At 71.5% G+C, this 12,945-nt stretch overlaps 1 protein-coding gene across 1 annotated transcript; it reads left to right on the forward strand.

Annotated features, from left to right (window-relative positions):
• Positions 1-7: 7 nt before the first annotated feature.
• LOC309416389 (synaptotagmin-7-like) lies at positions 8-12,654 on the forward strand (the record flags this gene model as incomplete). The annotated part of the gene is given in 11 exon segments (XM_082015945.1): positions 8-33; positions 1,343-1,410; positions 1,413-1,473; positions 2,028-2,243; positions 5,230-5,586; positions 7,298-7,423; positions 10,181-10,316; positions 10,848-11,118; positions 11,517-11,686; positions 12,167-12,281; positions 12,362-12,654. Coding segments are annotated over 11 exon segments (1,839 nt in total), but the record flags the coding sequence as incomplete, so codon positions are not given.
• Positions 12,655-12,945: the final 291 nt, after the last annotated feature.

The following is a 12,945-nucleotide window of genomic DNA, read 5'->3' on the forward strand; positions in this document are numbered from 1 at the left end:
CAGCCGAGGCCGCAGTGAAAAGAAAACCATCAAGTAGGTGCCAGGGTAGGGGGGAGAGGGGCAGGGGGCTGCGGCACCGGGAGCCTCTCCGCCCGTGGGTCCGGCACGGCCGCAGCCCGCGCAGCACCCTGCCCTTTGCCGCACGCCGTCCTCCAGGCGCGGGTGCCCTGCCCGCGCGGGGATGCGTGCCGGATCGGTGCCGTCCCCCCGGCAGCGGGGAGGTCCCTCCTTGGGGACGGGGGCGGCCGTCCCTCTGCTCCCAGCGAGGAGGGTCCGTGCCCAGCCCGGCCCCGGCAGAGCGAGTTTGGCAGCGGCTGCTTGCCCGGCTCTGTGCCGGGGGCAGTGAGGGCCGCGGTGGGTGGTCCCCACCGTCGTGCCAAAGCGTCGCCAATCCCTGCTCCTCCTGCAGCTGCCTGGTGATGGTCCCCGTGGTCGGGGCAGAGGTGTCCCCAGGTCCCCCAGCCCCAGTGGGAGAGCTGGTGGGTCCCTCCGGGACCCTCGGCTATCCCCCCCCGGCTCACCCACCGAGCTGCGGGCACGGCCGGAGGGAGCCATGGGGACCTCAGTGCCGGCGTCCCCAGGGACGCCCCGGCCCTGCCCCGCTGACGAAGCCCTCCCTGGGCCCACTGCGAGCGTGGCCGGTGCAGCTCCGCAGACCGCGGGCCGGGAGGGGAGAGCGGAGCTGGGGCGTCTCACGCATGGCACACACGGCTCTGCCTCCCCAGCGCCGGCAGGGTCCGCGCAGCCGGGCTCAAGCCGGAGCCGCAGGCAAGCACCGACGAGGGGCGCGAGGGCCGGGCGCTGGCGGCTTTCCAAGTCCCCCAGCGCCGGCGGGGAGCTGCTCGGCTCCGCAGCCCCTGGCACGCAGCGGGCGGCTCACCGGGGCCGGGAGGTTCCGGCTCCGTGCCGGCAGCGGGCTGGTTCGGCACGAGGGGCCCCGGAGGGGTCTCCGACACGCAGCAGCGTTACGGTTAACCAAGCAGCGTGCGCTTCCAGGACCTGGCTGCTGAGGAGGCGAGGACGCACGGACGCGCATGCGGAGGACGCACGGAGACGCGTGCCGGGGACGCCGCGCCGGCACCGCGCTCGCTGGCACCTCTCTAATCCCGTACCATCCTTCTCTCCTTCCCAGGCCGCCCGCTCCTGTCTCTCCGCAGCTCTGCCCCGCTCCGTCCGCCCGTGTGTCGGCGTCCGAGGGGCGGGCGGCCGTGCGCCCCGTCTCTCTCCGCAGGGTCCCGGCGCTCCGGGGGCGGAGGGCTGCTTTTCCTCCCCTCTCGCAGGAATTCAGCTTCTTTCTCTTGTATTTCCCTTTTCTTTCTCCCCTGGTCTGCGGCCGCTGTAGCGATCTAGACAGAGACTTTTGGAATAACAATGACAACACAGTGCAGCAGAAATGGAGCTCCTACCCTCCAAGGAGTTTATACTAAACATTTCACCTTACGCCCCGTACGGTGATCCGCGGCTTTCCCTCAAGTGAGTCTCTCCTTACTGGGTTTGCTCCGCGTAGTGAGTATATGGGCAGCACCCAAGCACCCACTCGCTTTCCTCCTCCTCCTCCTCCTCCCGGGCTCCCCGCACGCCACCCCATGGGCAGCCCCATGGAGACGAGCAACCCCTCCTCCCCGCTCCCCCGGGGGCGGCCGGGGCCGCGGCGGGTCCCCCCCCACCGCGGCGGCGCAGGACGGGGTTGCGCGTTGGGGGCACCCCCTCGGCGCGGGGACGGGTTCCCCCCGGGGCTGGGCTGCCGGCGAGCGGGACCCCCGCCCTGACCCTCGCCTTCCTCCCCCGCCTCTATTTTGGACGGTTTTGCCGAGGTTTTCCCGCGCACCCCCCGGCCAGGACCCCTTTTCTTTTGCAGTGCTGATGTCTCTCTCTCTCTCTCTGTCTGTCTGTCTGTCTCTTGTCCGTCTGTCCCTCTCCGGCTCTCTCCCCCACCCCTATCAAACGCCTCCCCCTCCCCCCCCACGTCCGTCCATCCGGCTCCCTTCGTGTCTGTCTGGGGGGCTCCGGCCGCCGGCCCGGCCCAGTGGCTCTCTGTTATCAGGGGCCAAGCTGACGGCGTCGGCCGCCGCGGGGTTGGCGGGGGAGCGCGACGGCCGCCCCGGGGAGCAGCAGCGGCTCGGCGAGGACGGCATGAGGAGCAGCGTCTCTGCCCACAGCGAGCCCGGCGCGGGGAAGGCGGCGCGAGGCCGCTGGCACACGGTGCAGAGCCACTTGGCCACAGGGAAGCTCAGCCTGTCCAAGTGAGTGAGCACGCACGGTCCGGCACGGCACCGCGGCACGGACCCCCGGCGCCGCCAGCGTGCCCGGGCGCCCGCTCCCCTCTGCGAGCTGCGCTCGGACGGGGGCCGCCGAGGGATGCCCCGGCCCACCGTGCCGAGGGAGGCGAGGAGCTGCCCAGGCCCCCGGCAGCGTTTCGGCGGCGCTTTGGCAGCGTTTCGGCTCAGGGGGAGCGGAGGAGGGGGCTGCGGGGCTCCAGCCCCAGCCGGGCAGGAGGAGCGCCCTTGGGTGCTGTCCCCGGCACATTTCCAGCGCCGAAGGTGGCTTTGCCCGATGCCGGTGGGAAGCAGCTCGGCATCCCCGGTGAGGTCCCCGGGGGCACCGTCCTGGCGATGGCCCAAAGGCAGGAGCTGCTCTACCACATCCCTGTCCCCGGGGTGCGGCCGTCAGGGACGGTGCCCGGCATCGCCGGTCTCTTCCCTCCACGGCGCTCCCCTGACCCACGGCATGGCCACGAGACCCAGCGCAGGCACCTCACTTGCGGCTCCACCACCCGATGCCGGGGAAGAGTTGGGGAAAGTCAGCGGTTTATCAGATTTAGGGGAAAACCAGAGCTTTGGCATGCTCTGCGTGGCTCAGGCAAGCTGGGTGGGGGTCTCAGCAAGACCCCCCGCTGCCGGTAGCAACCGTAGCTTTGCCGGGGGAGACGGCGGTGATTTATCTGGCTGCGGGCTCCGTCCTACGTTTCCAATCTCCGCTCCAGTTCCCTGTGCTGGGGTGCAGCAGGCTCCGATGGCGCAGCAGCCCGAGGGCCGTGCCGCCGGCTGAGCCGCCGGCGGGTCCCGGCGGTGGCCCCAGCACCCTTGGAGAGTCGGTGGCGACGGCAAAGGTGCTTCCCGGGGCTGGCGTGCCTCTCCCCGCTGCTTCTTCCAGCCTTGTCAGCTGGGAGAAAAGCTTTTCAAACGAGAAAGGCCGGTCCTGCTGCCTTGGACAAATCCCAAATGCCTCCTGGAAGCCCAAAGATTGGGGGTTTGGAGCCGTGGCCGCCCGTTTGGCGTGATGCTGGTGCGCTCCGGCTCGGCTGCTGGGAGGCGAGAGGCAGAGGCGAGGAAGAGGAGGGGCTGCGCAGCCTTCAGCCGTACCCAGCCTCCGCGGAGAGGCGAAACGCGCCGGGAGCCCGCGCTCCTCCGGCGGGATGTGCGAAGGCCGGCTCTGAAAAGGCATCGCGCAGCTGCCGTGCCGAGAGCCGTGGACGCGCGCCCGCGCGCCGCTCGGCACCTCCGCTCCCGCTGACTCACAGCCGGGCTGTGCCGGCGGCCGTGCCAGCGCCGGCGTGGGGACGGGCTCTGCCATCCTGGCTCCAGAGCCCGGAGGGGCTGGGAGCCGGACAGACGGACGACGGGTGGACGTCCGCCGCGGCGTGCCGGGCAGGGTTAAGGGGGACGAGGAAGTCGGCGGCGAAGCGTCTCTTTTGCGCAGAGCCTTCGGGTTCGGGGACGCGCGTGGGGGGCCGTGCCGGGGGTCCGGCTGCTGTACCCCTCCCCGGGTACCGGGGGCACCTGGGTGGGCGCGGGCAGGGCGTGCTGCCGCCTGGCGCGGCGCCGGCGGGAGCGCGCGCCTCCAGCTGGCGCCGGGCCGAGCGGAGCCAGATTTAGTTTCCTGTGACTGAGAGGTTGTAAATTGAACTAATTTAGGATTCGATAGGAAAGCAAAAGGAGGGCGGCGGCAGGCGCGGGGAGGGCGGCGCGGCGCCTGGGTGCTGCCCCACGTGCCTTTGGCCCCGGCCGTGGGGCCGGATCCGTCCCGGCTCTCCGCTCCTCTGAACCTCCCCCCCCCTTTCTCTCACCTTTCGCTCTCTCTTCACCCCTTTTTTTTTTTTTTTTTAAAAAGCTATTTTTCCTTCCCCTTCCCTCTGTCCCCTGCTGCTGGCAATGCACGACGGCACAGCTTCGCCCGCGCAGTCTCAGCCGGCTCCCCGGCAGCGCGGGGACCGGGGTAAGGTCAGCGGCTGCCGCTGAAGGCAACTCCCCGGTACCAGGCGGGGCGGTGGTCCCGGGGGGGCCCCCACCCTCACGCATCGAGGACCCCCAAGGGCTTTTGCCAGGCTGGCTGGACCCCCTGGCCTTGCGGCCATGAGCCACACGGGCTGCCGCGGGCATCGGCGCCGTGCCCGGGGCTTCTGCCTGGCTGCATGGGCCGTGCCACGCATGTGCCGCCGTGCCGGCGTGGGGCCGGCTGCATGGCCAGCGCCGGGCGCCACCGCTTCCCGCACCAGCCTCCCGCCTGCCCTTCCCTCTCCGCCGGCCGGACAGAGCCGGTCCCCCGAGGCTGGGCATCTCCACGCTCCCGGTCCCGCCGGGGCCGCGTCCCATCGCCCGCCGCAAGCAGGGGGCTGGGAGCGTGGCAGGACCCCCGCCCCGCTGGGGTCCCTCGCCGCCGGCAGCCTGGCTTGGCCCTGGGCACGCCCGGCTTGCTGGCATGCCGCGACCATGGGGGTCCCAGCCCCCAGCCGGCACGGTCCCGCGAGACGGGGGACGCGGAGACCCGGCGGTGCTGGCGGCTGGGTGCTGGGCTGGGAGGGACGGGGACGGGGCGGGCTGGCTGGCAGCACGTGAGCGGGCGCCGCGGGATTCGCCTTCACGCAGCGGCCTAATTAGCTCGCAGACGGGGTCGGCCGGCGTGCCGGGAAGGCGCCGGCTGCGCGGCAGCCGCGGGAGCGGGAGGGCACCCGGCCGGCCGGGCGCCGCGGCTGAGCCCCCCCGGCAGCCCGGGACGGCGCCCGGGAGCCAAGACGGGTGAGATGGCGGCGGCGCGAGAGCCCCGTGCCGCCGGCGAGGCCGAGCCGAGGCCGAGAGGCAGAGGAACCGGTCGCCGCATCCGCTGGCCCCTGCCGGAGCGCTCCCTGCGCTGGGGCGTCTTCTCTCTAACGCTCTTCTTTTCCTTCCTCCAATTTTGCCCCTTCACCTTCTTCTCCTTTCTCTCCTCCCCTCTGCCCTTCCTCTCCCTAAGTTTCGAGGACTCCACCTTGTCCACAGCCACTACCCTTGAGTATATCCCCACCTCAGCAGGGGACCCCAAATGCCAGAGGCCCCGCACGCTCGTGCGCCAGCAAAGCCTGCAGCAGCCCCTCAGCCAGCACCAGCGCGCCAACCGCAGCCAGCCCACCACCAGCCAGAGCCTGGGCCACCTCCAGGCCCACAGCGGCGCCGGCAACCCCCGGGGCTCCCGCGGCGGCCAGGCGCGCCAGGGCATCGCCGCCGGCTCCAAGCATCGGACGGCTGGCGGCCGGAGCCGCTCCAATCCCGGCAGCTGGGACCATGTGGTGGGGCAAATCCGCAACCGCGGCTTGGACGTGAAGTCCTTCCTGTAAGTCTGCGCTCCCCGCCGCTCCCCGCGCGTCGCTCCCCCCCGTCGCTCTCTCCTCTGCTCACGCTGGCACGGCGGCCGCGCCGGCTCCCCTCCGGCCCCGTCGCGGGGGCACAGGGGCAGCTCCCCCAGCCCGGGGGCTCCGGGAAGGGTCTCGCCCTCTCCCCCGGCGCACCGCGGCTTTGCCGCGGACCGCCCGCCGCGTCGCCGGCTGGGGCGGCTGCTCGGGTCCCCCCTTCGGTCCCCGGGGAGCGCGGGGACGCTCCGGCACGCCGGGCGGCCGGCGGCGGCGTCCCCGGGGAGCGACATTGCCCCAGGCGGCGGGGGGGGGGTGGGCGGCCATGCCGGCGGTGGCCCCCGCGCGGGGGTGACCGTCTGCTCGGCCCCGGTACCGCTGCCCGTCAGGCTGCCTTCCGCCGGGGCCGGGCGCCGCGGCGGCAGCCAGCTCGGAGCTGCCGGAGCCCGGGGAGCTTTAATCTGGCTTAGCCCTATCTCCCGTACCGGCGCTGGCTTTCGAGCGCCGAGGACCGACCCGAGTCCCACGCTGCCGCCGTTAGCTCGGCACGTGACGTCGTAACGCCTCCGCAAAGCCGGTCCCCTGCCTCCGTCCACCCCGGGGTCCTCCGGCTCCCCCCTGGCCTCCATTTGCCCCCCGGCACCCCGGGAGGGGGGATGCTCGGGTCCCGGCCGCGCTCCCCGCAAGCTGGTGGCACTCGGGGTGGCGGGGACGGGCCTGATCCTGCCCTCGCGCGAGGCGGCGCAGCACCTTCTGCGGCAGGGTTGGGCGGGAAGGGCCCCGGGAGACGCAGGCTCGGCTGCCCGCTCCTGCCTGCGCAGGCAGCCCTGGAGGGAGGGTTGAACCTTCCTGCGGGCAGGCAGAGGCACCCCGGGGTCGCTGCCCGGGGGTCCCCTCCCAGCTGCGGCACCGGCCGTGACCCCCGCTCCTCACCGCCGGCTCTGCCTGCCCAGCACCGTGCCGGCTCTGCCCTCTCCTCGCTGGCCCCGTTTGCCGGCTGCCCGATGTCGAGGTGCGGCTCATCAGCCATGCCGAGGGTCACGTTCCTCCCGCTTTATCCAGCATCGGTGCTGGTTCCAGCCTTAACTGGCGGGGGGGGAGCAGCCGCGGAGCCGAGACGTGCCGAGCCGGCGTGCCGCGTCCCCGCGGAGGACCCGCTGCCATTTACCACCGCAACTTTCCAAAGCCATTAACTTTGCTTTTGCTCTTTATTCTGTTTACCCTCCCGCCTGCCTCCCTGGCGCCGCGGTGTAAATGCAGTTACGGGCCCTGGGGAGGCCGCACCGGCGGTGCCGGAGCCGGGCAAAGAGCCTCGGCCGTGGCAGCACCATCTCCTCCTCCAGGGAAGGATGCTGGGACCTCGCTCCCTTCACGCTGTCCCCCGTCCCCAGCCCCTCCGGGCACCTTCTCCCACCGCGGCAGGACCTCGGCGCGCTCGCCGCCCGGACCGGTGGAGGAGAGGGCTGGCGGCAGTACCCGCGCGCGCCGGGCTCGCCGGAGCCGGCACCTTTTTCCCCGCAGCCCTCCGCACCCGCCGCGGACATCGTCTCCTGCGCAGGGGCCGGCGGGCAGAGCCGGGGTCCCCTCGCCGCCGGGGGACTGCGGGGTGCCGCCGCTCCTGCCGGTTCCCTGCCTGACGCTGTTCTCCTCTCTCTCTTTCTCTCTCTCCCGCTGCCGGCGGGGCCGCCCGGGCAGGGAAGGCCGGATGGTGGTGTTATCCCTGGTTTTGGGACTCTCAGAGCAAGATGACTTTGCCAATATCCCTGACCTGCAACCCGCTGGGACGCAGCCGAACCAGCCGAACGCTCAGGGGGACAAGAGGTATGAGCGAGGACGAGGGCAGTCCCGCAGGAGAAGGAGACGAGGGCCTCACCCAGGGTGGAGGAGGAGGAGGAGGAGGAGGAGGAGGCTGGCCTCGTGGAGCGCGAAGGTTGGAGCGGCACAGGGTGGCCCCGCGGGCAGCGGGCACAGCAACGTCTGCGGCTCTCCCTCACCGGCACCCGCGGTTCCGCCTCTGGAGCAGCGGCACCGAGAGGACCCCCACCCCTTCCTCCTCCCTCCCCGCCCTCCCCCTCCTGCCAGCCCCGGCCGCCGGACCCCCACCCTGGCTGCATGCTGGGGGGCACGCGCTCAGCAGCGGGGCGCAGGGCAGGGGAGAGCCCCTGTGCCGGGAGGAGAACGGGGCGCGGGGGCCGCCAGGCACGGGGGGCCCCCCCGCCGCCGCCGCCTCGGCGGCCGAGCCGCGTCCCATCCCGACGCGCGTCTCGTGCGCCGCGCTGCCGGGACCTCCGGCCCGGCGGGGCCGTTCTGCAGCCCGCTGTGGGGTGGGCGACACCCTGGGGACACGGGGACATCCCCGCGGTGGCGGGCGCTCAGCCCTCGCTCCGGCCCCCAGGCTGTCGGGGCGCAGAGCAAGCGCCACAGGCTCGGGGGGACGCGATACCCCTTTTCTCCTCCGAGCCATCCGCGTGGCGGCGCGGCACAGCCCCCCGCCTCCGGCTGCTCCCCGCCTTCCCCGCGGGCCAAAGGCTCAGCACCGCAGCCGATACCGGCACCAGAGCCCAGCCGCGGCCGCCGGCGAGAGCCGGCAGGAGCAGAGGGGCCCCGCGGCGCCGGGAGCGGGGCGTTAATCCCCTCTGGAGCGGGGAGGAGGTGTGAAGCCGGCGGGTGCTGCCTCCCCGCATGCTTGGCATGTTAATGAACTGGCACCGTTCTCGCCCACCGGCTATTTTTACCCTGCTCGGCTTGGTTTCGCTCCATCTTTTAGCACTCCCCTCCCCGGCGTCGCGCCGTGCAGCCGGTCGCTGCCAGGAGCGCCGGCCGCCGTGCCATACCGTGCCGGCTGCCCTGTGCCGGGCGAGGGGACGGGGGACTCCGGGCGCCGGGCACGGGGCGGGGGGTGGCTGTGCCGCAGCAGGACCCTGCTCCCCGCTTCCCCCCGCCTCGCTGGCCCGAAAGACGCATCGCGGCGCACGCATGGCCTCCCCGCTGCCAGCTGCCCCCTGCTCCCCGTCCCCCTGGGCCATGCGGGGGGTTCGGCGGGCGGAGGGGACGGGCTCCGGCACCCTCCGCTCTCACCTGCCCGCCCGGCGCTGCCAGCCGCGAAACGTCTCCTCCATCCCCGTTTCTCAGCTTCTTCCTTCCAGCCCGTCCCCGGAGGCTCCAGCCCGGCGCCTCGGCGTGGCTCCTGTCCCGGCGACTAACCGCTGTCCGTCCGTCCGCCCTGCACCTCTCTCCCCCTTCCCTCCCGGCAGGCCAGTGGTGGACGACGCTGCTCCTACTCTCTCTTGCTCTTTCCCGCTCTCTCCCTCGCTGTCCACGACCTCCGCCGGCGCGCGCCACCGCCCCGGCACCCACGGCTGCGCCGGCACCTCCTCGCCCAGCGATCCCTCTTGCTGGCTCCTCTGCCGTCATTTTCGCTCCGTTTTTAACCTGATTTTGCCTCCCCAGCTACCTCGGGCTCTCCGGCCCTCCCCGGGTGCCGTCCCGCCGGGGCGGACGAGCCGTGCGCGTGTGGAGGTGTGCGAGAGGGCGGCCGCCCCGTGCCGCTGCGCGCGTGTGTGTCCCCCGCGTCTCCGTCGGCGTGCGTCTGCGTGTGCTTGGCGTGTCAGCGTGGCATGCGTTGTGGCTTTGCCCGCTGAGCCGGCCGCGGCGCTGGGGCTGTGCCGGCGGCGTGCTGCCCGCCGCGGCGCGTGTCCCGTTGGTCCATCTCTTGGTTTATCGCCGTGTCTCGACTCGGGCGGGAGCCGCGGCGGGTGGGAGCGTGGGGCGCATCGTGGGGTGCCTGTCTGCGTGCTTGTCCCCTCCCTCGCGCATCTGTCGGCGCCGCGGGAGCCACCCAGGGCCGCCCTGTCCCTGCCGCCGTGCGCCTGCGTCCCCTGTTGTCCTCGTGCCTCGCGGCAGCGTGGCCCCGGCGTGTGCCCGCCCGCCTCCGTCGCTGCTCCGGCTGCGTGCCCGCCGCGGCTCCCGGCTGCCGTTGCCGAGACACACGGGCACAGCCGGGGCAGCGGTCCTGGCTGCGGGGCACCGGGGAGGGCTCGGTGGCAGAGGGAAAGGGGGGCGGTTGGCACCAGGCACCGAGCCCAGACTACGCGCTCGGCCCCACGCCGGGGTGGCGAGGGGCTGCGCGTGGGTGAGGCAGAGCTGGAGCCGCGGGTGCTGGCGGGGACTGGGTAGCCACGGGGCCAGGTGCCATCGCCACGGGCTCTGTGGCCACCAGGATGCAGCCGGGGGGCACATGGGCAGCGTGGGACCCGCTGCCGTGCTCCCAGGTGACGCGCCATGGGTACCAGGACACTGGCCGGCACCCAGCCCTGCCTGGCGGCGGCGCAGGCAGAACCGGCTGCCTGCACCAGCCCGGGCCCCTCTGCGCGGGGCGGCCGGCGGGCTGCAGCGGGCGGCACGCAGCCGGCGGCGGCGCAGCCCCGGGCGTCCCCGCGGCCGGGCTCTGCCCGCATCCCAGCCTCTGCCAGGGGCTGGCGCAGCACCCACCAGGAGAGGGGGTCCGGGGGAGCCCCTCGCTGTCTCGCCCTCGGCTCTTGGCCCCTCTCCCCTAAGGTGCTGCCTCTCTTTCCCCAGGTTGCCAGCCGGCGGCAAGGCCGTGAACACGGCACCGGTGCCCGGGCAGCCACCACACGATGAGTCCGACCGCAAGACGGAGCCACGCTCCTCCGTCTCCGACCTGGTCAACTCCCTGACCAGCGAAATGCTCATGGTGGGTGGATGGGGCGCGCTGGGGACGGGCTCCCCTGGGACGGCATCCCACCTTGGGCGCTGCCCAGGCATCTCCTCGCGCCCCCCCCGCCGGCTCTTCCCCACGCCCGCCCCGCGCCACAAGCCCGCTGGCACGTCCCAGCCCGCTCTGCCAAGTCCCCGCCGCAGCCGGGCGCCGCGGCTGGCACGGCCCCAGCTCAGCCGAGGCGATGCGCCCGTCCCCCCAGGCCGGCGCGAGGGAGCGGTGCCGGAGACGTGAGGGACGGGCTGTCAGGAGGAATTTGGCTAATTGGCGCTCCGCGTCCCCGGGATGCGTGGCGCAGAGCCAGGAGTCCTCGGAGGCGATGGCGGCGGCAGGCAGCCGGGGAGAGGCTGATGCCCTCTGACAGTTCGCGGGGCTAAGCTTCAGGTGCTGGTGCGAACCGGGCTCGGGAGCCAAAACGGGGGGGGGACGAGGGTGCGCAGACCCCGCTGGGTCGTCCCCCACCGGCTCCCCGGCACCGCGCTCACCGCCCTCCTCCCCCCGCTGCAGCTCTCCCCGGGCTCTGAGGACGACGAGGGTCACGACGGCATCAGCCGGGAGAACCTGGGCCGCATCCAGTTCAGCGTCGGCTACAACTTCCAGGAGTCCACTCTGACCGTCAAGATCATGAAGGCACAGGAGCTGCCAGCCAAGGACTTCAGCGGCACCAGCGACCCCTTTGTCAAGATCTACCTGCTCCCCGACAAGAAGCACAAGCTGGAGACCAAGGTGAAGCGGAAGAACCTCAACCCGCACTGGAACGAGACCTTCCTCTTTGAAGGTAGGTGCTGGGACGGACTGGAGTGGACTGGGGTGGAAGCGGAGCGGTTGTGGGACCATCTGTCCTCTCTCCTGGGCTGGATCGGTTCAGCTGAAGCTGCCAGTGTGGTGGCTGTTGGTGACGAGATGGCTTGGCCAAGCCATCGAGGCCAGGTTGGAGGTGTTTGCTCTGCGTCCCATAAGGGGGACGTGGTGGGGAGGCCCCTTCCCCACCCCAGCAGACACCCATGGGTGGGCGCACACAGGGGAATTAATCTGCCACCAGCCACTTGTGCCATGGTCCGCTTCCCGTCCGCTGCCTGGTGCCACCACCGGCGCGGGCAGGGCCAGGCAGCACCGGCACCGGGTGCTGCTCACCATGGCCAAGTTGGCTCCTCATCGCCTCCATCTCTGGCACAGGGTTCCCCTACGAGAAGGTGGTGCAGCGGGTGCTGTACCTCCAGGTCCTGGACTATGACCGCTTCAGCCGCAACGATCCCATCGGGGAGGTGTCCATCCCCCTCAACAAGGTGGACCTCACCCAGATGCAGACCTTCTGGAAGGACCTGAAGCCGTGCAGCGACGGCAGCGTAAGGCCCTGGTCCCCCTCCCACCCCCTGGAGACAGTCCTCGAGGGGACGCTACCCCTTGTCCCTGTGGTGTCCCAACAGGGACGTTTTCTGCTTTGCGAGAAGGTTCAACATCCAATGGAGAGGTTTCTCTTCCCAAACCTTTATCTTTATATTAAGGCACCAAGTAGCCCAAAGCGAGTGTCTCATTTTTGGTGAAAAAGAGCTGTTTCAGGTAGATCTAAAATGAAAGTTTTCTTTTCCTCCCGCCTCCAGCAAGACTGGAAAACGTCCCACTGGGGATGGCCCCGTTTCCTCCTGCCCTGATTTTCCGCACAGCCCTGAAGTCCACCCTTGGGACAGCTCAGGGGGGGTCCCAGCCCAGCATCTCGCTCCTGTGGTGGGACAGAGGGGCTTTGGGTGCCCCATCAGGGCTGGGTGCCACGGCGAGGGGTGGGTGTTCTGAGGGCGCCCACCTAACGGCCTCCGTGGGTCCCGCAGGGAAGCCGTGGGGAGCTGCTGCTCTCGCTGTGCTACAACCCCTCTGCCAACTCCATCGTGGTGAACATCATCAAAGCGCGTAACCTCAAAGCCATGGACATCGGGGGCACGTCAGGTACGAGCTCCGGCTCCTGCCACGGCGGGCATCGCTGCCCGACGCCCAGCCGGGGCTGAGAGCAGCTCCTGTCCCCCCAGACCCCTACGTGAAGGTGTGGCTGATGTACAAGGACAAGCGGGTGGAGAAGAAGAAGACGGTGGTCATGAAGCGGTGCCTGAACCCCGTCTTCAACGAGTCCTTCGCCTTCGACATCCCCACAGAGCGGCTGCGCGAGACGACCATCGTCATCACCGTCATGGACAAGGACAGGCTGAGCCGCAACGATGTCATCGGCAAGGTGGGTCCCACGACATCGGCGCGCGGCGGAGGGACCCTGGCAGCGTGTCCTGCCGAGGGGCAGCAGCTGGGGGACAGCCGGGTCCCTGGCTGATGGCGGCCGGGGCTGTCTCAAGCTGGGGAGGAAGGGGGAGCGTGGTGGGGTCCCCTCGTGCCGGCTTTCCCTGGCCACCTCCGGTCCCGGCCGCGGTGTGTGGCGGCAAGGACTCGCCCGGCACAAGTGGGGAGATGATGCGCTGGCCCCCACCCAGCGCGGCGATGCCCCGTGCCTCCCGCCGCGCCGTGCTGCGGCACGGCCAGCACCGGGGTGAATGTCCACCTGCCAAAAGTTTGTTTGTGGTGAGGTGAAAATCCAAGTCCGATGTGCCGCGGTGCCAGACTCGCC

This window comes from Phaethon aethereus (assembly GCF_964289735.1).
Source record: "Phaethon aethereus genome assembly, contig: HAP1_SCAFFOLD_752, whole genome shotgun sequence".
Lineage (NCBI taxonomy): Eukaryota > Metazoa > Chordata > Aves > Phaethontiformes > Phaethontidae > Phaethon > Phaethon aethereus.